The sequence below is a fragment of the Microcaecilia unicolor genome, chromosome 5, assembly GCF_901765095.1.
Source record: "Microcaecilia unicolor chromosome 5, aMicUni1.1, whole genome shotgun sequence".
NCBI lineage: Eukaryota > Metazoa > Chordata > Amphibia > Gymnophiona > Siphonopidae > Microcaecilia > Microcaecilia unicolor.
Window position 1 is genome coordinate 262,942,603 of NC_044035.1, and position 23,331 is coordinate 262,965,933.

At 47.4% G+C, this 23,331-nt stretch overlaps 2 protein-coding genes across 6 annotated transcripts in view; one reads left to right on the plus strand and one right to left on the minus strand.

The window, feature by feature from the left end:
- LOC115470695 (putative protein FAM172B) overlaps window positions 1–3,322 on the plus strand; it is an 18,492-nt gene extending 15,170 nt beyond the window's left edge. For 3 of the 4 annotated variants that reach the window (XM_030204145.1, XM_030204146.1, XM_030204143.1), the window contains one exon: window positions 1,379–3,322. In XM_030204145.1, coding sequence (XP_030060005.1) covers window positions 1,385–2,455 — 1,071 coding nt within the window. In that variant the 5' untranslated portion in view covers window positions 1,379–1,384 and the 3' untranslated portion in view covers window positions 2,456–3,322. Of the gene's footprint in view, window positions 1–211; window positions 744–849 lie in introns of those variants that run through there. The other variant, XM_030204144.1, reaches the window with a different exon arrangement.
- TXNL4B (thioredoxin like 4B) lies at window positions 2,631–23,208 on the minus strand. 2 transcript variants are annotated; one of them, XM_030204147.1, is made up of 4 exons: window positions 23,106–23,208; window positions 5,236–5,410; window positions 4,221–4,372; window positions 2,631–3,644 (listed from the first exon to the last, which is right to left on the minus strand). In XM_030204147.1, exons 2-4 carry the CDS (start codon window positions 5,365–5,367, stop codon window positions 3,479–3,481), a joined length of 450 nt encoding a protein of 149 aa, XP_030060007.1. In that variant the 5' UTR covers window positions 5,368–5,410; window positions 23,106–23,208; the 3' UTR covers window positions 2,631–3,478. The 2 variants fall into 2 exon arrangements, with proteins under 2 accessions (XP_030060007.1, XP_030060008.1); XM_030204148.1 differs by lacking the exon at window positions 5,236–5,410.
- Between the last annotated feature and the right edge of the window lie 123 nt (window positions 23,209–23,331).

Sequence of the window (23,331 nt, forward strand, 5' to 3'; positions counted from 1 at the left end):
GATAGTTGAGGAGTCTGTAACTTGGGGAGAAAAAAAGTTCTTTGTGGAATTTGAGAAAGTTTCACACATTTGCCTCCCTTTGAATTAGCACAAGCCAATACCCAGATATGGGTAGTAGAAAGTGGATTGGGTTAAGGGAAATATCAGTTCATAAAATTCAAACTATTTGAAGTTGTTAAATTTAATATACTTTTAGTATAATGTTCTTTGATTAAACAAAGTACAATTCTAAAGTTTTACACAGGACATGTACTTTTTTTTTTTTTTTTTTTTTTTTAATTTGAAGGCACAAAATGGTGATAAGTGTGCAGGAGGAAATGAAAATTGTCTTTCTAAGTTTCACACAACTTTACCTGCATCTGCCATTTTGTTACTATGTTCTTCATGCAGCTACATATATCAAGAGCACTGCATAATTAACTTTGCCCTTGCAGTCACATTCACTGTGATGCATTCTTACTGTAAACCTAGTATTTAAGGGGACAATTTTGAGAGAGACCAAAGAGATTGAAAATTTTCCCCTCAATGTGGTTAAAGTACACAGGGTGAGGGGTGGGAAAGGAATATATACGCTTTACTATGGGTACTTTGTATCACAGATACTTTCAAAGTGCCCATCTAGTCAAACTATTTTAATGCAACCAGACCTGTTTGAAAATTACCCTCAGAAGGCATTACCAATGATCAAATACAATACACCACGGAGGCATCAAAATTAGAGCGAGAGTATAATTGTTGCAGTTGTACTACTACTATTTAGCATTTCTATAGCGCTACAAGGCGTACGCAGCGCTGCACAAACATAGAAGAAAGACAGTCCCTGCTCAAAGAGCTTACAATCTAATAGAGTCTGGGTCTTGCCACATCTTATTGGCACTGTTTCGGCCATCATGCTGTGGCTTTCTTCAGGGTGTGAAGAAAGCCACAGCGTGACGGCTGAAAGTCAGTTCCACTTACTCAGATGCTACAAAACTCAATCAGCCACAATCATGATGCCAGCTGTGGAAGCCTGAGACTACAATGATGATTTTGTTTTAGTGAGGTTGTGGTACTGTTTTAGTAGGTAAATATTGGTGTGAACCTGGTGATCCTGGTTAAGTGCCCCTCCATCACTCAGGGCCCTTTGCACTAGCATTTATTTTCATAGATACAAAATGAGAGGAGTTTCTGTACAAAAATGTCCCTTGGTATGTGACTTTTAGCAAGTCATATACCAAGGATCTTGGATACAGACTATAAATAGTAAGGGGATAAGATGTAGAGTAACTGTCAGTTATTTTATACAATGATTAAACAACACGATATAGATATTTCTGCAGGAGTCGTGTGTGTAAAAGGGCACATTCAGTTTGGGTTGTTTTGTTTTTTCTACTTGCAGTTGCCAATGGAGCAGTTGGTGAGCTGTGGAAAATCTCCTGGAGGTGCAAAGTGTCTGGAAGAATTTAAATACTATTTTAATAAAGAGGGAGAATTAAGGCACATGGATACCAATGAGCCCTTTGTTTTTAACTATTACAAAAATGAACCTGAAAGAAACCACAAGCGCTATCAGGTGCTGGGACACATGATTACACAGTATGTGTATGAACTGCTGGAGAAGGAATGTGAGCTGCAGAAAGTGCATATCCCATTGGATGCTCAGAGCAATGAACCCCAGAGCTGCTTCTTTATGAGTAAAGAAGCTTTAACCAATCCCTTAAGCCTCATTATTCTTTTGCAAGACTATGGGGTTGTTCGGGCTGGTCAGTGGGGGCAAAAAACTATCATCCATCACGGTCTGGATCAAGGAACTCAAATACCATTTATCAAAATAGCCAAGAAAGAATATGGTGGTATCATTGTATTAAACCCTAATGACAACTTTCTTGAAATGAAAGTAGAAGAGCCTGAAATGACCCTCATAAAGAAAGAGTCATCATTATCCACTGAAAATGATCAGGATACTGCAATGTGCAATAAGCAGTTGATCCCTAAAAGATGCTGTAGTACTGCTGAAGAACACACTATTTATGTATGGGACCACTTTATCAGTAAAAGTTTAGCTAAGAAAGTAGCTTTCATCACTCATGGCTATGGTGGCTTGACCTTTGTTGATCTGCTAATGCGGAGGAAGGAAGTGATGAGCAAAGTGTTTGCTGTTGCATTCATAGACTCCAAACACAACACTCAGCATCAAGTTGGGGATAATGCAGAGGTACAGGATTGGATTCGGAAGCACTGCAAGAGCTGGGTCCTCTCTTCTAAAGCATTAGATAGGCCCACAGGCTCTGTCTTGAGGCTAGATTGTCCCAGAGTCTCTGCTGGCACTGAAAACCATGAACTGGCACCTTTCTGTAGCCTCCAGCCAATCTTCAGATTTCTTAGTAGGTCCTCAGAACCCAAAACAAATGCAGTAAACTCAAGGACAAGAATGGTGACTAGGAGTTCTGTCCGAAATAAAAACCCTATCGAATGAATGAGAACATTTGGAAATGCATCCGTTTACCTTTCTTAAAATAATGTGTCAACTGGCATAGTGCCTCAAAGCATTTTTTTTTTTTTACTTTTCTATGGTATTCTCAAGAATAAGACTGTAGCTTGGGACTGATGTTTATAAGCACGAGTCTGAAGCTATGTTTTCTATAATAGTGTTTTTTATGACTGAAAAGGGCAGTGTGAATGTCTACATTATAGAATTACAAAGTATATGCTTTTCATCTTATAGTGGCATATACCACCTGACATAACGCAGGTACTTTGGTGTGTCACTATATCATAGATTGAGATTTCTTGCTACTGTAACTTCTCCATGGAGCCTCCATATAGCTATTACAAATTAAAAATAAGCAGATGTCATGTTTTGCACTATTGGAAATTCTGTAGCTAAGAGAGAGAGAGCAGTAAAGAATGGCAGCCAAGATGCAGCGCAGCAGGGTGGGTGTGACTTCCTTTTTTTTAATGCTGCTTGATCACTGCATAATGGTTGTAAAATACCAGCAATTTTATGTCAAACACAGATAAATGTACTACAATCAATTTACTTTGAAATAAAATATCAAATATATATTTATTATATTCCCACACTTAACACATTGAGAGTCTCATTTTTGAAGCACATAGACTTAGAAAATTACATAGGTTACTATGTAGCTTTGAAAATGAGTACCTGAATAATTTAAATTTAAAGACAAGCACATGGTGTTTCCTGCAGTCCACTTGCCAAATGGTTTAAGGCACCAAATTCAATTGTTTGCAACCATACTATGTCAAGGAATCTTAATACCCCAGTCCAAAGTTGTCCTCATTTTCACTTTGCAAACAAGAAACAAACAAAAAAAAAAAAGGCCAACTCTCTAAAAGTGACAGTTCAAGCCTTTTGCCAAGTAATCCAACAGCTTAAGCTTGACCTTTTAAGCAAATGGTTGCAGGTACAATGAGTAGTCCATCTCAGCGCTGGAAGAATTCAGCTTACTGTACAAGTCCAACATCATCATGGTTGTTAAATTCCTTGATAGAGAAGATCATACTTTGGAATGTTAGTGGGGTTGATAGGACTTTGCACAATAAGCTTTCCACGCATTGCTCCACGATAAATCACTTCAATTAAATCGATAAAATCTTGTTTTGTTTTGAAACTCCCCACAAACTTTGTATGATCTGGAGACCTAGAGAACATTAAGAATAAAAATGTTCTCGTTAGCATAATTCAATGAAAAAAAAAAAAGGCATTAGCAGGTTTGTATGCATTCTGCAGTAATTCTCAAACCTGTCCTGTGTGATCTGTAGCCAGTCAAGTTTTCAACATATTCACAACAAATATACAGAAGAGAAATTGAGACAGTGTATTCAAATCTCACTCACAAATATTCATTGTAGAGATCCTGAAAACTTGACTGGTTATGGATCCCCAGGACAAGTTTGAGAATTGCTCATTACTTAAACATAGAGAGGCCTTGACTCCATCCACCCCCCCCCCCCCCAACTAGGAAGTCTAATGTTCATTATTTTCTTCCAAAAACCAGACATTGTGGAGTTTGGCCTTTTACACTCCACTAAGAACATGGATAAATTAGAAGAAAAAATAAAACTATTGCAAAATTCAAGCAATGATGTGCAAGATTTCTAGCATCCACACAAGCTTACTGCAATAGCCCATCAATAAATTAAAATACTACTTATATGCAGCATATATATGAGGAAGCAAATGGATAACTACTACTTAACATTTCTAGACATCTTACCCATAATCCACCTTCATGTGCTGTCCATTGAAGAAAAAGACAGTGGATGGAATATAACTTATGTCAAAGTACTGGGTGTATACTGGCATCTTGTCCACATCAACCAGATAAATGGCTGCCATTTTACTGAGGTCATGCGAAGTCTTTGCAAGCTTTGCAAATAGGGATGAAGTACATAGTAAGATGATTAGTTATCAATGAAAGTATGTTTCTTATACAACATGAATAATTATAGTTACTTGTCATCAATGTATAAGGTGCTGTACCAAATAGTATATTTTACTATTCAGAAAAATACGAATAATAAGTATTGAGCTTTAAAATAAAAGAAGCAACATGAAATCAGAGATAAAGTGTTTAATTCAATAGGATTTAGCACAGTAGATCCATGGATTATTTGTATTTGAATTTAAATCACTATTCAGCCAAATATGAATAATATTGGGGCCAAATCAAATATTTGGTACAGCCCTAGTACAAAGGTACACAATTAAGTGTCCCTGCTTCAAGAGACTTAAAAGCAAAGGGAAAACAGGGCCTGATTAATTACAGTCCCCCCCCCCCCCCCACAACACTGGTGGAAGGAAAAAGCCTTAATAAATCACAGGCCAAGTGGCTTGCTTAAGGTCACACAGTAAATGGTAAAGAGGGTTTTAAAATTTGTAGCTTACACCGCCATCCCTTTATTTATTAAATTAACACGCACACCCCATCACACCAAACATAACCAAAAATGATTAAATGCATCTCCCCAACAAATATACAGAAAAATTATCCATGCATAAATCACTGTATTAACCATGCTTATTACAAATCTGCAGAAGTATGTTTCCAAATTTTAAAAAATGTACGACACTTTAAAATGCTTTTAATTGGTACAATGGTTATGTGCTTTTATAACCATTTACAAGCAAAAGTTTAAGATGTTATTCATGCCTGCTTGGGTGTGAAAATCGGGAAGGATGACGAAAGACCTTGAAAATGAGGATAGGCTCAAAAAATACAACCCACTCACTATATCATCGAGCTGTAGACAAACAGAATCTTCATCTCTTCCAAATCGAAGAACCAAAACTTTCTCTGCTGTGCTTTTTATCATTTGGTCTACATCCCTTTTGCTGGTTAACTTGGGCAGCAGGAAACTCATCTTAAATAAAAGCTTCCAGATTTTCCAAATGCTACCACTACTTCTAAAATCAAATAAAATAATGAATGAACAAAACAGAAAGCACCTTAACATATAGTCACAAATAAAGATACCAAGCACATATTATGATTACTGGTTGGTACAGCATTCAGATTAAAGAACTGGACTTGTGGCAGCAACATTAACACCACCATTGAGCATGACAGCATGGGGTTCATTTTCAAAGCACTTATACTTAAAAGGTGCTATAGGTTACTACATAACTTTGTAAGTCTAAGGGCAAGATGCACAAAAGTCCTCGTTAGAGCCGTTCCGTACCGAATTCCATAACGAATCGGTACGGAACGGCTATGCACGAAGGAAAGGGAATGTAAATTAGCTGCTCATTGCAGCTCATTTGCATTCACTAACCCTTTGTTAAAACCATCGGTAATCGGCCCATAAAGCATGCGCAGAGCAGCCAAACGTTATGCTGGCTGCTCTGTACATGCGACAAACGTCCAAACCCCCCCCCCCCCCCAAAAAAAACACACGTCCTTTATGGATGGCCTTGCCCCCCACTGAGGTCACCGCTGCTCCCCGCTCCCCAGTGCATTAAAAAATCAAAACTTTAGGCAGCCCCGGCCCCCCTCCCTTCCTCGCCGACCCCCTGAGGTCGTCGCCGCTGCTCCCCCCTTCCACCAGGCCTCCCTCCGTCTTACTGGGCCCTCACCTCTGTGTGAAGGTGCTGCACAGCACGGGGAAGAACAGCTCATCGCATCTTCGGACGTCCCTCCGTTTCTCCTGGGCCCGCCCTCGTCTGACTTAGGTTACTTACGTCAGACGAGGGCGGGCCCAGGAGGAACTGAGGGACGTCCGAAGATGCGATACGATCAGCTGTTCTTCCCGGTGCTGTGCAGCGCCTTCACACAGAGGTGAGGGCCCAATAAGACGGAGGGAGGCCTGGTGGAAGGGGGGAGCAGCGGCGACGACCTCAGGGGGTGAGAGGCGCTGTGAGGGCTGTGAGGGCCCGGTAAGACGGAGGGGGGGCGGCGGAGCTGAGGAGGAAGGGAGGGGGGCCATAAAGGACGCTCCTGACGAGCATTTTTGTCCCCCCCCCCCCCCCCCCCCCCCCCGCGATTTGTTTAACAGTTTACTTTTTTAAGCCGGGCAGCCCTAACGAGAGGTACAGACCTCTCGTTAGCTTTCCCGGAGTTTTCCAGCGTTAGGGCAAGCGGTAAACTTTGATGCATCTCATTTCAGTAGGGTTTCTCCACAATTTACTCATCTGCATTCCGTTTTCGTTTGCTGCTACTGTCGTCGGAAATTGGGCTTTAAATACATGCCAGGGTTAAAAACTTGTTCGTTAAAGGCTCGTTTAGTTTAGTGCATCTTGCCCTAAGTGCTTTGAAAATACGCTTCCAAGTCTCTGTGGCTACTTTGAACAATCTAGGAGGCTCAATTATGGTTCAATAATTTTTATTATTGGAAAACCTCAAAGCAACATTTCCATTAGGGTATGAACAGTTTACCTAGTTAACCTATAACATTGTAGCATCTGTGTCATTGTATTACATTGTCTAGCTAATAGCTATTAGCTCCCAATGTTCTCTGCTGTACACCCTGGTCTGCATTAGTGCTTGCTCTCCAACATCTTTTTTCCAATTTTCTCCTCCCTCCCTCCCCTGCCCCTTACCCCCCATCATATTGTCCACATCCCACATGCTGTGTCTACTTAGTTTCCACTCCCCTATCACATGTTCATTATCTGTCCTCTGGCTTGGGGTGTCAAAGTCAGCCAGAAAGGAGTCCAGCAATGCCAGAAAGATTTTATGATCTGCGGCCTTCGAGTTCCCAGTCTTGTTCTCTCAGTGCGCAACAGGTGGATCATCTGTCCTCTCCACTGATGGAGTGTAGGACCCTCCATAGACAGCCATGCCAATAGTATTGTCCTCTTTGCCACCATTATGGCTCTGGAAACAAATGCCCAGCATCCCCTTGGCAAATTTCCCATCAGCCGGGGGTATCCAAACAGAAGTTTAGGCTCAACTTGCCAACGTATCGCCCAGGCGACAGCAGTCTGTTGCGCCAGCATTCTCCAGAAGACCTTCACTCGTGGGCAGCTCCAAAACATATGGTCCAAAGTTGCACCCTCCGCTCTACATTTGGGGCATGCCCCATCTGGCGACAGGCCCATGTGGAACGCCCTTCTTGGGGGAATATATGCTCTCATTGTGAATTTAAATTGGAGCTCCCAGTAGTGCGCTTGATCTGTATTCTTGCGATACCCTAAGAGGTGTTCCCGTACCATGGTTGCCGTAATTTCGGCTTCAAGCTCCGTACTCCACCTGTTTGACAATGTCTCAAAATCTAGCTCTTTTGCCATGTCCTTTAGATGTCTGTGGTAGTACGTTAGCGGGACTTTCTGCTGTGCGCCCAGCAAGAGAGCCGACCCCAGCTCTTCCTGCACATCCTCTGTCAGTGCTTCTTGTGGAAGGCTGGCAATATAATGTTTTAATTGATAGTAGTGGAACCAATCTGATGGGTTCATGGAAAACTGGTCCCTAAGATCTTTCCAGGGCTTGACTTTTCCATGTTCATCTATCGCCTGTAAGAGGTACTCCAGTCCATTAGTCCTCCAGCGCTTAAAGGCCTCATGGCTCTGTCCCGGCGGGAATTCCAAATTACCCCAGATTGGGAGATAAGGGGTCGTGCGAGCCAGGAACCCGTGGTGCCGGCAGAGCCAACGCCACACCGCTTGTGCCGCCGGCAACAGTTGCGCCTCTACCAGCAAACAAGGCTCGCCCTTGCTTTTCCTATGCAGCAGGTAGCCAATATGTCTCCGCTTCACCTCCGACAATTCCAGGGAGGTTGGGGTAAAGTATTGTGTACCTCTAAGCCAATCATTCACGTGTCTCAGTCCACTAGCAATTGTTAAATAGCGTAAGTTCAACAATCCCAAGCTTCCGAACTCCACCGGCAGGTATAGAGCTGACAGTGCTGTTCTTGGTTTTTTCCTCGCCCACAGGTAGACTTGTAGAATTTTGTTAAGTCTCTTTTCATCCAGCTTAGACAGGTATAAGGGCAAGGTCTGGAACACATACAACCACCTGGGCACTATCACCATGTTGTAAAGAGCTATCCTACCCAGAAGTGAAATAGGGAATCCTTGCCACATTTGCAAGCTCAACTTCGTGTCATTCAACAGCTTTCTCACATTCCACTCATACATTTGTGGGAGCTCTCGGGGAATTGTAACTCCTAGGTACTTTATGGCCTCCTTCTCCTACTCCATATGCAGTGTCACCCTTTGCCTGATAGTATCTCCCTGCAACACCTCCAAAGCCCTAGACTTCCGAATGTTCAATGTGTATCCTGAGAGGGTCCCGAAATCCTCTATCACCCGTAAAATCCTGCTTATTGAGTGTTCCGGTTGCTGGGTGATCACAAGGAGGTCATCGGCAAATGCCAGGGTTTTAACTATGCCGCCCTCCAACGGTACCCCCCTCACTTCCCCATCCATCTGCAACTCACGGAGCAAAGGTTCCATTGCCAATATAAAGAGGAGGAGCGAGAGAGGACACCCCTGCCTAGTTCCCTGCCCAAGCTCAAATGATTTCCCCTTCACTCCGTTCACCAGTACTGCTGCTCGGGGTTTATTATACAGTGCCTGTAACGCGTCTCCAAACCACCCCTGTACTCCCATAAAAGTTAATAGCCCAAACAAGTATCCCCAGTCCAACTTGTCAAACGCCTGTTCGGCGTCCAAGCTAAGAATCAGTGCTGACTCCTGTTCATGCTGACACTTTGCCATCGCCAGTAGGAGACGTCTGACGTTGCTCCCTGCTTGCCTGTTCCTTACAAATCCCACTTGTTCTTCGCCTATAAGGTCCGGGAGCAATTGCCCCAGACAAGTAGCAAGTATTCTAGCTAAGATTTTTACATCGACATTGATTAAGGAAATGGGCCTATAGGACCCTGGGAGTGCCCCATCTTTCCCGGGCTTGGGTATCAAAGTGATCAGGGCTTCATTCGCATATTGTGGAAATTCACTATCTTCAATCGCTTGTTCCAGGTATTTCCCCAACGCCTCCAGCCCTGGTTTTGGAAGAGTTTTGTAATATTCTCCCATAAAGCCATCTGGCCCTGGAGCTGAACTCAAAGCCAGTGCTTTAATGGTGTCCTGCATTTCCTTTCCAGTAATGGGCCTATTTAGCATGTCTATGTGCTGTGCCTGGAGCCTGGGGAGGCCTACCCGCTCTAAATAGCCTGCTAATGGTTCTGTGTTCCTTCTCCGTAGTCCTCCATAAAGCGTACTAAAATAATCATGAAAGATCTGCCCAATGTCCTCACTTTTATGCTTTGCCGTCCCTCTAGGATCCCGTATTGATGTGATCACCCGTCCCGGGCCCCCTGTTTTGATCAATCTTGCTAGCATAGTTCCAGCTTTATTACCAAACCGCTGCAATCTACACTTATAATACAATAGAGATCTCGTGGTTTGGTTATGGATGAGAGTATTAAGCGTCACCTGGGCAACTAAGTACTGTTCTTTATTTGCCGCAGTCGGGGCCTTTATGTACTTTCTTTTGCTCTTCTGGAGCTGAGCCTCCAACTGCAAGATCGCCCTGGCCTGCTTTTTCTTGCATGCTTGAACAAAGGCTATTATGTCTCCTCTCATAACTGCCTTGGAGGCCATCCAATAAAGCTTTGGGTCTACTGCATGCTGCTTATTAAATCTTTCGTACTCCTCCCATTTAGTATTTAGGTAATGTGTGAATTCTTTGTTCCTATACAAATATCCCGGATATCTCCATCCCCCTGTATGCTGGTAGTATCCTGGGGCTTCTAAATCCAGCCATACCATCGCATGGTCCGATATCTCTGTAGGGCCTATTCCTGTGCTATGTACCCAGGAGAATGCCCGACTATCCAGCAATATGTAATCAATCCTGGAGCTGGTGCCATGGGCCCTAGACAAATGGGTATAATCTTTTGTTTCAGGGTGTAGGGCTCTCCAAGCATCCACCAGGTTCAGGGTGCGCATGAACGTCTTGAGGGCCCTTTTTCTGCTTCCTCCCTGTGGTGCGCCCCTTGGATTTGTGATGTCTATCCCCGGGTCTGCTATTAAATTAAAATCTCCACAGACCAGAAGTTTCAGCGACGGATATGGGGCACACTGCTTTATTATCGACTGAAAAAAGGTTGGTGTGTAAGTATTGGGGCCGTATAGGGAGACCACCAGGAGTTCCCTGCCCTGTAGCCACAAGTGGACCAGGACATATCTTCCCTGGGGGTCTGCCGTAATTAATTCTGCCTTTGCCGCTATGCCTTTCCTGACTAAGATAGCTACTCCCCGTGCTCTGCCTTCAGCCGAGGCTGCAAATACCTCCCCCACCCACGACCGCTTCAGCTTACAGTGTTCTTCCTCCGAGAGACGAGTCTCCTGGAGGCAGGCCACATCCGCTCTGTGCCTCTGCAGCGCCTGTAATATTTTTGATCTTTTCACTGGCGTTGCTATGCCTCCCACGTTCCAAGAAATAATGCGAGTCACCCTGGCCATAGTTGTCTAACGCTCTGAGTAAGTACTCTGTTACTTTCATTTTGGATGTATGGGACACGGGCGCCCAGCCTCGCCCGTCCCCTTAATGGTCTGTGTGTGCATATGGGCGCGGAATGTTGTTGTCTACTAACTGCCTCCCTCCCCTCCCCTCTCCTCTACTTCCTCCCTTCCCCATCCCCCCTTTCTTCACCCCTTCCCTCCTGCCCTTCATTTGATCCCACATAACTCCCATAGAATGGGAGCATAGAGGCCTCATGATTTTGGGTTCCCCCCCCCCCCCCCCCCGTTATGTAGGAGCTGAACCTTCCTGCTCCAGGGCTATCTCCCATCTGTTCCCTTTGCTTAGACCGCTTCTGCCCCCAAACTATCCACCCTTATGATGGTGTCCATTCATACCAGCTACCATAAACTTACTCCACCGCAACCAACCCCTCCCCCACAGGCAATTCAACCTTTCAAACAACTCAATGCTCTTAATAAACCTTACATTCTCATGTAGCTACCCTCCCTATGGGAAGGTAGCCTTATGCCTCGCCAAACCTGTATAGGCGTTTTCACCAGCCAGGTTCCATGACTCCACATGGTGAATGTCTCTCTCAGCTATTCTGGTCCGCTCCCAGGGGTGGTTCAGTTTTTAGCAAGAGTTGTGCTTCTTCTGGGGTCCGGAATGTCTGCCAGCCTCCCTCCTGCAGTACTTTCAGTTGGGCTGGGTATAGGAGCATAAATCTTTGATTTTTCTGGGCTAGCTGGCGGCACATAGGGGCAAAGGCCTTCCTGCGCTCCTGCAAAGCGGCGGAATAATCCTGAAACATCTTCACTGTTGCACCGTCATAGGCCAGGGTATCCCACTTCGCTCTGGCTCCCCTCAGGATTTCCTCCTTATGGAGGAAGTTGTGCACCTTGATTATAACTGCCTGGGGTCTGTTCCCAGCAGCGGCCTTCCGTCCCAGCCGATGTGCCCTCTCCAGGCACAGAGGCCCAAAGCTGTCCGAGAGCGCAAACTCCGTTTTCAGCCAGCGCTCCAACTGTGTCGCCAGGGACCGGTCCGGGACTGATTCGGGGATGCCAATCAATCGCAAGTTCGAGCGTCTCGATCGGTTCTCCATATCATCTAGGTGTTGTGTTTGCCTCAGCAGTTCTTTCCGTAAGTCTTGAATTATCGTATCCTTGGCAGCCCCTGCGTCTTCCAGCTCAGCTACCTGGACCTCCAGCTTTCCAGTCCTGCGGGTCGTTTCATCTAAGCGGGACTCTACTCCCGCCAGCTGGTCGGACAACTTTGTGAATTGAGGCTCAAGCGCTGTCTTCACCGCCTCAGTGAGCAACTGCAACGGGTGAAACTGTGGTGGTGGGCTTGCTGTCGGATCCGACGCCATCTTGTTTTCGTCGAGTCCGCGTTTCTTCTCAGCGCCTTTTTGCGCCATTCTGCTCGGCATCGGTCTCATTTCGCGGGTGACAAAGTGGTCCATGGACCTTCTCACACAAGGGGTGCCGGTTATGGAAAGGTGCAGCGGCGTTTATCCGTCATTTTTATCGCGATGGGGGAGGGAGAGTCCCAGAGAGATGGAAGACACGACTTCCTCCCTCAAACCATCACGTGACCTCCCTAGGAGGCTCAGTTATTACATACCATATTGGCTCTAACAGTGGAGGCAAGGATAAAATTAAAACCAATATTATAATGCCAAACACCAGCGGACAGAGATAACAGGGTCCTTTACAGAAAAAAAAAAAAAAAGGATCAGGGTGCAGTGAGGAGGGTTTGGGACATAGGAGCCAACTTTTCAAAATTATTGGGGGTGCTATACCCTATGGAAAATTACCTCCCCATGGAAGCAGTCAAGGAATTTTTTTCAATATTTGGGGGGGCTCTAGCAACCACAGATCTGATCAAGAACAGCTGATCAAGAAAAACAAACCGCGAAGGAGCTACACTGCTCAGCTCCTTAAAGCAACAGACCCAAAACGGCTCTGCCAAACTAGTAGATCGGGGGTCCAAAATATTTACTTCTCCTACTAAGTGGCTGCCTCTCCCCACCTCCAAAGCACCTTGAGGAGCTTGAGGTCTCTTTTAGCTGTACAGGTAAAATGCCAGCAATAAAATCTTTTTAAAATCTATTCAAAATAGCTAGCAAGCAAGAGATATGGGGGAGGAAAAGGGGGGAGGGACGCGGCCTTCCAAGTGTAGCACCCCTGAGGCAAAAAGAAGCCCCCATGGCCCTCAGCCTCTACAGCAGGTTTTTTTTTAAAGGGCACTGAAGACAAAAACACATTAACGAATTACAGAATAAAGCAATAAAGAACTGAGACTAAAGGGCTCACAACCTTCCACCTTCTGAAGACTGAGATTACTGGGTCTTTCTCTAGCTGGCAAGGGCTCTTATTGGCTAGCTAGAGTTACAGTTTTTTTCTCAGTCTCCACCTGCTGGAAGGCGTACACAACCCATCAGTCACATTCTGGGCCGGTCCGAGAATTAGGTGCTCAACATTCAGGGTTTCTATCTGTTACATAGTAACATAGTAGATGACGGCAGAGAAAGACCTGCATGGTCCATCCAGTCTGCCCAACAAGATAACTCATATGTGCTACTTTTTGTGTATACCTGACCTAGATTAGTATCTGCCATTTTCACAGCACAGACCATAGAAGTCTGCCCAGCACTAGCCCCACCTCCCAACCACCAGCCCCGCCCCCCACTACCGGCTCTGCCACCCAATCTCCGCTAAGCTTCTGAGGATCCATTCCTTCTGAACAGGATTCCTTTATGTTTATCCCACGCATTTTGGAATTCCGTTACCATTTTCATCTCCACCACCTCTCACAGGAGGGAACTCCAAGCATCCACCACTCTCTCCGTGAAAAAATACTTCCTGACATTTTTCTTGAGTCTGCCCCCTTCAATCTCATTGTCCCTATTCATTTATGACATTTATATCCCACGTTAAACATGAATTAGGTTGAAAACTGGGAACATTTAAACATTTTTTTCATGTGCCTAGATCAAAAGAGAAAGATGATTTGTGGGAACTTGTTCCTTTTTTGGAATGCAGTGATATATTATAAAAATGCACTTCATATTGTTTATTACTGCTACGAGAGAGAGATTCAATAATGAGGACAGAGCTACCCTTCATGCAGAAGTCCAGAGTCACTTTAAATGTGCCAACACCTTCCAGTTCTGTGATATCAATGTATTTCTTCTTAAAGTCTGTTTGGTCGTAAAAGGAATTTTTTGGGAGGGGGAGGAGGAGGGGTTAATCTTTGTCTCCCGGTTGTGTGTTTGTATATAGATAAGTCCCGGGAATAATGATGGCTAAGGGAAAGCAGAGGTAAGAACAGATGGAGCTGAATTACATTTATGTTTTCTAAATGGTGATGCATAGCTTGATGGGCTGTCCTTGTTGTAAGACCAGAGTAAATCATTTCTTAGCTTCTTGTTTAAACTTAACCAAGGAGGAACAAATCTGGTAGAGGGTAAATGATTCAGCATGAGTTCAGCAAACAAAATCTAGCCTTAAAACTATTAGCTGGTTGATATTCAGCAGAAGTTAACCAAGTCGATGTCAAGCTTCCTAATATGATTTGATAATAGCACTGTCTCAGTTATTACCCAAATGCAAACACAATTATAAAGTTATTAAACATCATGGCGTCGAGGGCAGGGAATCTGAAGGCAGGACTGGTGAGGGAACGAAATCGAAGGCTGGAGACGGACAAGCTACTACAGAAGTCAATACGTTATGAAGTCGAGGGCGGGTAAGCAGAAAGCAGGGCTGAGGGAACGAAATCGAAGGATGGAGACGGCCAGGCTACAGACGGCCAGGGCTTAATGCAGCCACTTTGACGGACCTAATCGGGACAGATGACAATCGCTGGGTGGCTGCGGGGGGGGGCAGGGGAGACGACAATCGCTGGGTGGCTGCAGGGGAGGGGCAGGGGACAGAGAATTGCTGGGTGCCTGGAGGGGGGCAGGGGACAGACAATCACACACACTCTCTCTCACAGACACACTTGACCCAGTCTCACTCTCTCTCTCACACACACTCGCACGGTACTGCCAACCACGAAGAGGGGGGGAGGGGGTCCTGAGACCACAAGGGAGGTGAGGGGAACACAGAGGGAGGAGGGGGTCCTGAGACCTGACAGGGGGCGAGGGGATCCTTTGACCACAGGGGAGGGGTCCCCATACCACAGATGGAGGGGTTGTCACACACACACTCTCTATCTCACAGTCAGTGTCTTTCTCTCTCTCACTTTTACAGTCTCTCACACTATCTCTCACACTGTATCACTTTCACTCTCTGTGTCACAGAGTCACTCTCACACACTCTCTTGGTCTCACAGAGAGTCTGTGTATCGCACACATACTCTCTCACACACAGTGTATCTGTGTGAAACACACACGCTCTCTCTCACTCACTGTATCTCACATACGTACTCGCACACACTCTCATTCTGACACACACACTTGCATCCAGACTCACTCTGTCACACACAGACACTCGCACATTCACTCTCTCTCACACACACTTTCTCTCTCTCTGAAACATACACACTCCGAGGAAAACCTTGCTAGCGCCCGTTTCATTTGTGTCAGAAATGGGCCTTATTTACTAATCATTAATAAATTGTTTGGTTGTTTAATTGATCTGCTGTTTTGTTTTCCATGCATATTAATAGATAACACTTTTTCAGCACATATTCTCACTCCTTTCTCTTGATGTTTACATTTATTGGATTCTTGTTTGTATTCTCTTTTCTGATCAACACAGTGGAGTCTCTTTTGTCTATTATGCAGTATACTTGCTTTGGTTACACAGCAGGATACTTGTTTTGTTTTTACCCTCACACCATCATCAGTTTTTGCTGCGTGTTTCACTGATTTTTCATTACCATTATCTCAGCAGGTTATATCTACACATTCCCTGCGTGCACCCTCACTATCCTATTTTCCCTGTGTGCACCCTCACTATCCTATTTTCCCCCTTTTTACCTTTATTAACCCACATCATGATATGCTTGTTTTTTTGTTATATATATATATATATATATATATATATATATATATATATATATATATATATAAAACCCCTGAGGAAGGTTGTTTATACCAAAACATGGTCCGTGTAGGGAGACTTGGGTTGCCTCTTTACTACTTTGTGAACCATTATCGTTTTTTGGCAAATAAACTGTTTGGAAGCTCTTACTTCAAGTTTGCCTGCGTCTTTTGGAACTATTTTACCACTCCACCCTTGATTTGTGCTTTCCCTATCATCAAGCCGATCAATCCATAGACTGGTGGGTTGTGTCCATCTACCAGCAGGTGGAGATAGAGAGCAATCTTTTGCCTCCCTATATGTGGTCATGTGCTGCCGGAAATTCCCCAGTATGTTCTCTATCTCAGCAGGTGTGTGGTCACATAGCAGCAGCTCTGGCTAGGTCTCCAAGCCTAATTGTTTAGGTTTTGTTGAGTACCTGGGGTTGAGGGCTCTTCGTGAGCAAGTGCAAACCTGGTGGTGCCAGGTCCCTCCTTTTCTCCCCCCTCCCGCTGGCTCCGTTAAAAAAAAAAAAAAAAAAAATTTTTAACGTTTAAAAAGGACGTCCATTTGCAGCTGCTCACTGGAACAAGTCGTCGCTGCTCGGAGCAAGAAGCAGGTAATTTTTACCTTTTACTAGCGGGCAGGGGGTTCCCCGAATGGTCTCCACGTGGCTATGGCCTTGGATGGCAAGGGTGCGAAAAGACGCTCCCCGCAACGCGTTCGCACGCCTAGCGGGGAAGCGGGTGACTCGAAGGTAGAGTCACCCTTTTTGGGCGCCCTTTCGGAGCCAGGAGAGTTCACCGGTTTTTCCTCCGGCGCGGCGGCCTTTCCCACCTTAGGCGCCCATCCCCCGCTGGCCGCCCTCCCGGTCGTGACCGGCCACGCAGCTCGGTCGGCTTCTTCTTGGGCCGCCCTCGAGATGGGAGACGTTAATAGCTTGGTCGCCCTTGAATTGGGCGACAGTAAGAAGTCGGCGAAATTAAAACGCCCTTCTTCCCGCGCGGCTCCTTCTCGGAGTTTCGCGCCAGACGCCATTTTGGATGCGCAACACGCCTCTCCCCCGCTACTGGGAGCGCCTCTAGGGCCGCGGCACAGCTGCAGAAATGCACAGACTGGGGGGGTTTCTCCCCTGAGTTCTTTTTGCTGCTGCATCAGGCTTTTTTTATGCAGAACACTACCCCTGCTCACCTCTCTGATCGGGATGAGGAGGCCTCTATGCTTAAGCGCCCTCGGGGGACTCGGTCTCCTCTGATGTGGATGACGGCAGCGTGTCTGAGTTCTCCCAGAGATCCTTAGCAGAATCTATGGAAGAGACTGATCCTCGCTCGGATGGAGCGGACAACCCCTCTGCAGCGCGGCTTTTTCGCTCAGAGGATTTGCCCAACCTGCTTGTGCAGGCCATGAGCATTTTGAAGATTGCCTCTCCGGAGGAAGGCTCTTTCCCAGCCTCTACTGGTTCCGCCATTATGCTGGGAACGAAGCGCCCGCCTAGAACCTTCCACGTTCATGAAGCCATGCAGACCTTAATTTCAGCGCAATGGGATGCCCCTGAGGCGAGCCTGAAAGTAGCCAGGGCTATGTCCCGTCTGTACCCCTTACCTGAGGGGGAACGGGAAGCCTTTGTCTGGCCCACGGTAGATTCCTTAATCACTGCCGTGACTAAGAAAACGGCGCTGCCGGTGGAAGGTGGCACTGCCCTGAAGGACGCCCAGGACAGGAGAATGGAGGCGGCCTTAAAGTCGTCCTTTGAGGCGGCCGCTCTGAGTTTGCAAGCCTCAGTTTGCGGCTCCTACGTGGCTAGGGTGTGTCTGACTGTTTTGCAGCGGGCTTCCCCCTCGGACCCTTCCTGGAGGGCGGAATGGCCGACCCTGGAGTCGGGTTTGGCCTACTTGGCAGACTTGCTGTATGATGTTTTGAGAGCCTCGGCCAAGGGTATGGCTCAGACAGTCTCTGCGCGGCGGTGGCTCTGGCTTAAGCACTGATCTGCTGACCATGCCTCTAAATCTCGCCTAGCCAAGCTGCCTTTTAAAGGCAAGCTGCTCTTTGGGGACGAGCTGGACAAGATCGTGACGGAGCTGGGCATGTCCAAGGGCAAGAGGTTGCCAAAGGTCAGGACTCGGGCCGGCAGTGCCTGTCCTGGTTCCTCTAAGGGCCGATTCCAGGAAGCCCGTCGGTATCGCCCGGGCAAGTCGGCCTCCTCTGCCTCTGCTTCCTTCAAACGGAACTTCTCCCCCAAGCAGCATTCCTTTCGTAGGGACCGCCGTCCAGGAGGTTTGTCCTCCGGCCGCCCCCAGGGTCGCGTACCCAATGACGGGGACCTGGTCCATGGCCCAGTGCCGATAGGAGGAAGGTTGTCCTCGTTTCTGGGCGAGTGGACCAGGGTAACTCAGACGCTAGGGTTCTGGAAGTCATCAGAGACGGCTACAAGCTAGAGTTCTGCCGACCCCTAAGAGACGGGTTTGTAAACTCTTCCTGCAAGTCTCAGGTCAAAGCAGCTGCCATGCAGCAGACTTTGAACAACCTGATCCGCCTGGGCGCGGTGGTCCCGGTGCCAGTAGATCAGCTTGGCAAGGGGCGCTACTCCATTTACTTTGTGGTGCCAAAGAAAGAAGGCTCTGCTCGGCCTATTCTCAACCTCAAGGGAGTCAATCGGGCCTTCAAAGTTCGGCACTTCCGGATGGAGACCCTCCACTCCGTAATAGCTGCGGTGAAAAAGGGAGAATTCCTGGCCTCCGACATCAAGGAAGCTTACCTACATATTCCCATCTGGCCGCCTCATCAGCGCCTTCTGCGCTTTGCAGTGCTCGGCCGACACTTCCAGTTCAGAGCCCTCCCATTCGGGTTGGCTACGGCTCCGCGGACCTTCTCCAAAGTAATGGTGGTCATCGCGGCCTACCTCCACAAGGAGGGAGTGCAAGTCCATCCCTATCTGGACGACTGGCTGATCCGAGCCCCTTCCTATGCGGAGTGCGGGAGAGCTACAGACAGGGTCATTGCTCTTCTGAGCTCCCTGGGATGGGTCATCAACTGAGAGAAAAGCCAGCTGCGCCCGACTCAGTCCCTGGAGTATCTGAGAGTTCGATTCAACACCCAAGTGGGCAGAGTGTTCCTGCCGGACAACCGGAGCATCAAGCTTCGGACCCAGGTGGACCAGTTCCTAGCCTCCTCTACTCTTCGGGCTTGGGGCTATGTGCAGCTGTTGGGCTCCATGACGGCAACAATGGAGGTAGTACCCTGGGCCAGGGCTCATATGAGACCACTACAGCACTCTCTTCTGCGGCGGTAGACCCCAGTCTCGTAGGACTACACCGTACACCTTCCTTTGGAGCCAGCGGTGCGAAAGGCGCTAGACTGGTGGCTGAGGCCAGGCAAGCTGTCCGCAGGAATGCCTCTTACGGCCCTGGAGTGGGTTGTCGTCACGACAGACGCCTGCTTGATGAGCTGGGGAGCCCACTGCCTGGGACGGACAGCGCAGGGGCTCTGGTCTCCTGCAGAGACGAAATGGTCCATCAACCTCCTGGAACTCCGAGCCATTCGGTTGGCGCTTCTAGAGTTTCTCCCGGCACTGGTGCTGAGGCCTGTACGGGTCCTGTCGGACAATGCCACGGCTGTGGCCTATGTCAATCGCCAGGGAGGTACCAGGATCGCCCCTCTAGCCAAGGAGGCCATGAAGCTATGCCTGTGGGCGGAAGCGAATCTGGAACAGCTGTCGGCGGCCCACATTGCGGGAGTCATGAATGTCATTGCCACTATGCTGAGAGCAAGAAAGCGCTCTACTTCTACCACTTACGCCAGGGTTTGGCGTACCTTTGCGTCGTGGTACGAGGCAGGCTCTGTATCGCCCTTCACTGCTCCAATTTATTCAGTGTTGGTGTTCCTGCAAGAGGGACTGGTGAAAGGCCTTTCGCTCAGTTCACTGAAAGTCCAGGTGGCGGCTCTAGCTTGCTTCAGGAGTCGCCTGAAGGGGGCTTCCCTGGCTTCACAGCCAGATGTGGTATGCTTTCTCAAAGGAGTTAACCACCTGCGCCCCCCTCTGCACTCGATAGTGCCTACGTGGAATCTCAATCTGGTACTACGGACCTTGCAGAAGCCGCCCTTCGAGCCCTTGCCAAGGGCATCGCTGAAGGACCTAACGCTGAAAGCGGTCTTCCTGGTGGCTATCACATCAACCAGAAGAGTTTCTGAGCTCCAGGCTCTCTCGTGTAGAGAGCCGTTCCTGCGATTCACTGAGGCAGGAGTATCGATTCGCCCAGTGCCCTCCTTCCTGCCCAAGATTGTTTCTCGATTCCATGTGAATCAGCAGCTTTTCCCACCCTCCTTTCGTAGGGAGGATTACCCAGAGGAGTACCCTGTGCTCAAATACCTGGATGTTAGACGGGTCATCATCAGATACTTGGAAGTGACCAATGATTTCCGGAAGGCGGATCACCTGTTCGTGCTGTTCACAGGCCCTCGTAAGGGTCTGCACACATCTAAGCCTACAGTGGCACGTCGGGTCAAGGAGACGATCGCGGCAGCTTATGTGGCGGCAGGGAAGATTCCGCCTATTCAGCTGAAGGCACACTCTACTAGAGCATAAGCAGCCTCGATGGCGGAGTCCAGATCTGTCTCCTTGGAAGAGATTTGCAGAGTGGCTACTTGGTGTTCGGCTCATACCTTCTCACGACATTACCGCTTGGATGTGGCGGCTCGGGCCGAGGCCCATTTTGGGGCTTCAGTGTTGCGTTCAGGGATTTCCATGTCCCGCCCTGGGTGAGTACTGCTTCGGTACATCCCACCAGTCTATGGACTGATCGGCTTGATGATAGGGAAGGTAAAATTATGTATCATACCTGATAATTTTCTTTCCCTTAATCATAGCCGATCAATCCATAGCCCCTCCCAGATATCTATATTATTTGTGTTCTGGTTATATTTCAGGTTCAAGTTCAGTCTTCATTTCCTGTTCACGAGGACTTCGTGTTCAAGTTCTTCCAATTGAAGTCTCTTCGAGTTGAGACGATTTTGTGTTACAGTGAGCTGCTGCTTCCTCTCCCCCCCGTTTCGGCGGTGGCTGGATTGATATCTAAATTAGGCCGGCGCTCCCTCCCGCTTCGTGCGGCTGTAGGGTAGCTTTGTATCCCTCCCACTTCGGCGGTGTTAGGGTAAGCCAGCTCCTCCCGCGGTTGCGGTAGCAGGATAAGCCAGTTCCCCCCGCGTCTGCGGGTGTGGTTTCCCGCCCACCGCCCCGGCGGTGGTGAGCTGGGCAGAGTGTCCCTTTGTGGGTGTAATTCTCTAAGTGCTGAGTCCTGCGGATGGAGCTTTGATATCAACATACTGGGGAATTTCCGGCAGCACATGACCACATATAGGGAGGCAAAAGATTGCTCTCTATCTCCACCTGCTGGTAGATGGACACAACCCACCAGTCTATGGATTGATCGGCTATGATTAAGGGAAAGAAAATTATCAGGTATGATACATAATTTTACCTTGGCTCTCTTGTGTAAGTTGTGTGGACCCTACTTTTCGTTAGGAGCTTATAGTCCATTTAGTTATGTTTAAACAAATGAGAGATCTGCATGAAAAAAAAGATTTTATTTTTACTTATGAAAACCACTATTCCCTGAGACATGCTCAAAACAGAATAATCAATTTGTACAAATTAGGTGAAAACGTGATTCCATGTGCCCCAATGAAAGGAAGGTTTAATTTTACTTCCAATCTTTATAACACCAGGTTTCCCAAGGCAGTTTATAACAGTTAAGATGAACCCATCAGTAAATTGAATATCCTCACTGAAATTTGGCCATGTATTACTGTATTGTATAAAACAGTGTAGAAAAATGAGCACAAAATACAGCCTTTATTAGTGCTGTTTCTCCACCAGCTACAATAATTTTTTAAGCTATTTTAGTGATATTCAGTTTTGATTTCGTGATGTTTATATCTACATATGGGAAGCTTTCAAATAAATTAAAAAGCTGTTAAGTTTAAAAAAAATCTTTTGCCCTTCATTTTTTAAGGCCCAGCCTATCCAACTGGAACAGCTTTTGACTTTTTGCAGATGGACCACACATAGAAAGTCGTTATCCTATCTAATAAAACACACCTCCAATGTTCTGAAGCTGATCTCCGTGGCTGAGGCATTCGTGCGCTCTGCTGTAAGGCTCCATCTTCTCAACGTCACACACGAGGCCCCCCCTGATGCCCTCGCCGCAATGCCACACACCCCCCCCCCCCCCAGCTTGCCGCCACAGGGCGTGCAGGCTCGGCCCTTCTCTGTCTGTTAGATCTGGTCCCGCCCTCATTACCTCTTTCCGCAATGAGGGCGGGACCAGAGCTAACAGAGAGAAAGGCTGAGGCTGAACGCCTTTTAATGCTGCTTTCGTCCGAGATGATTTTTTTTTTTTTTAAAGGAGCGAGTGCGGCTGGAACTGGAAGGGAAAAAAAGGAAGGGAGGGACGACGATCCTAGAACTGGGAGGGAGGGGGAACATGAAACTCGGAGGGAGGAGGAAGGGGCGGAACTACCCTGGAACTCGGAGGTAGGGGCGAACCTGGAACTAGTCGGAGGGAGGGAAGAGGGGGCCAACTCTGCAACTCGGAGGGAGGGGTGGCGACCCTGGAACTCGGAGGGGGGGGTGACCCTGAAACTCGCAAGGAGGACGACCCTGGAACTCGGAGGGAGGAGGACTACCCTGGAACTCGGAGGGAGGGGGGGCCCATGGCGCACACACTCATTCTCACAAACACACTCTCTTTCTCACAGACACACTCACACCCAGTCTCACTCTCTGTCACACACTCGCATACACACTCCGAGGACAACCTTGCTAGCACCCGTTTCGTTTGTGTCAGAAACGGGCCTGTTTTACTAGCTTCTAATAATCTTTTGCTATTATTTTCAGTAGTTAGCTATTGTTTTGGGTGAACCAGTGTGGTCGCAATCTCCGCCTACTGGCATCAACCCATACAGGGGGGCTAGAAAGCCTCATACCATCTCCTGTTCTCAATCTAACCTCCATGGGGTAACAAAACTCGGCCCACTGTGGGCAAAGCGCTCTGACCCTTCCTTTGCTGTGGGAAGGGTTGCCAGCTGGTGTAAAATTTCCCAAACCAACTAATGCCCAAATGGTAATCCAAAAAATAGTGACCCGCCGCCCCGCGCGCGCGCTCACCTATGTGTTCTGCCTCTTCCTCATCTATCCCTTCCTCCACTTGTGCTCCTGCGCTCAGCTGGCCTGCTCTTGTTCAGCCGCTCGTTTTCTCTCCTCTACCTACCTTGCCAGACAAATAAGATGTCACGTGACTCACCTACAACATTCTCTCCTATTGGAGCGCCAAAATGGCATTGGAGAACGAGAGAAGCTATTGGAGTCCCAGAATGAGGCTTGAAATGCAGAG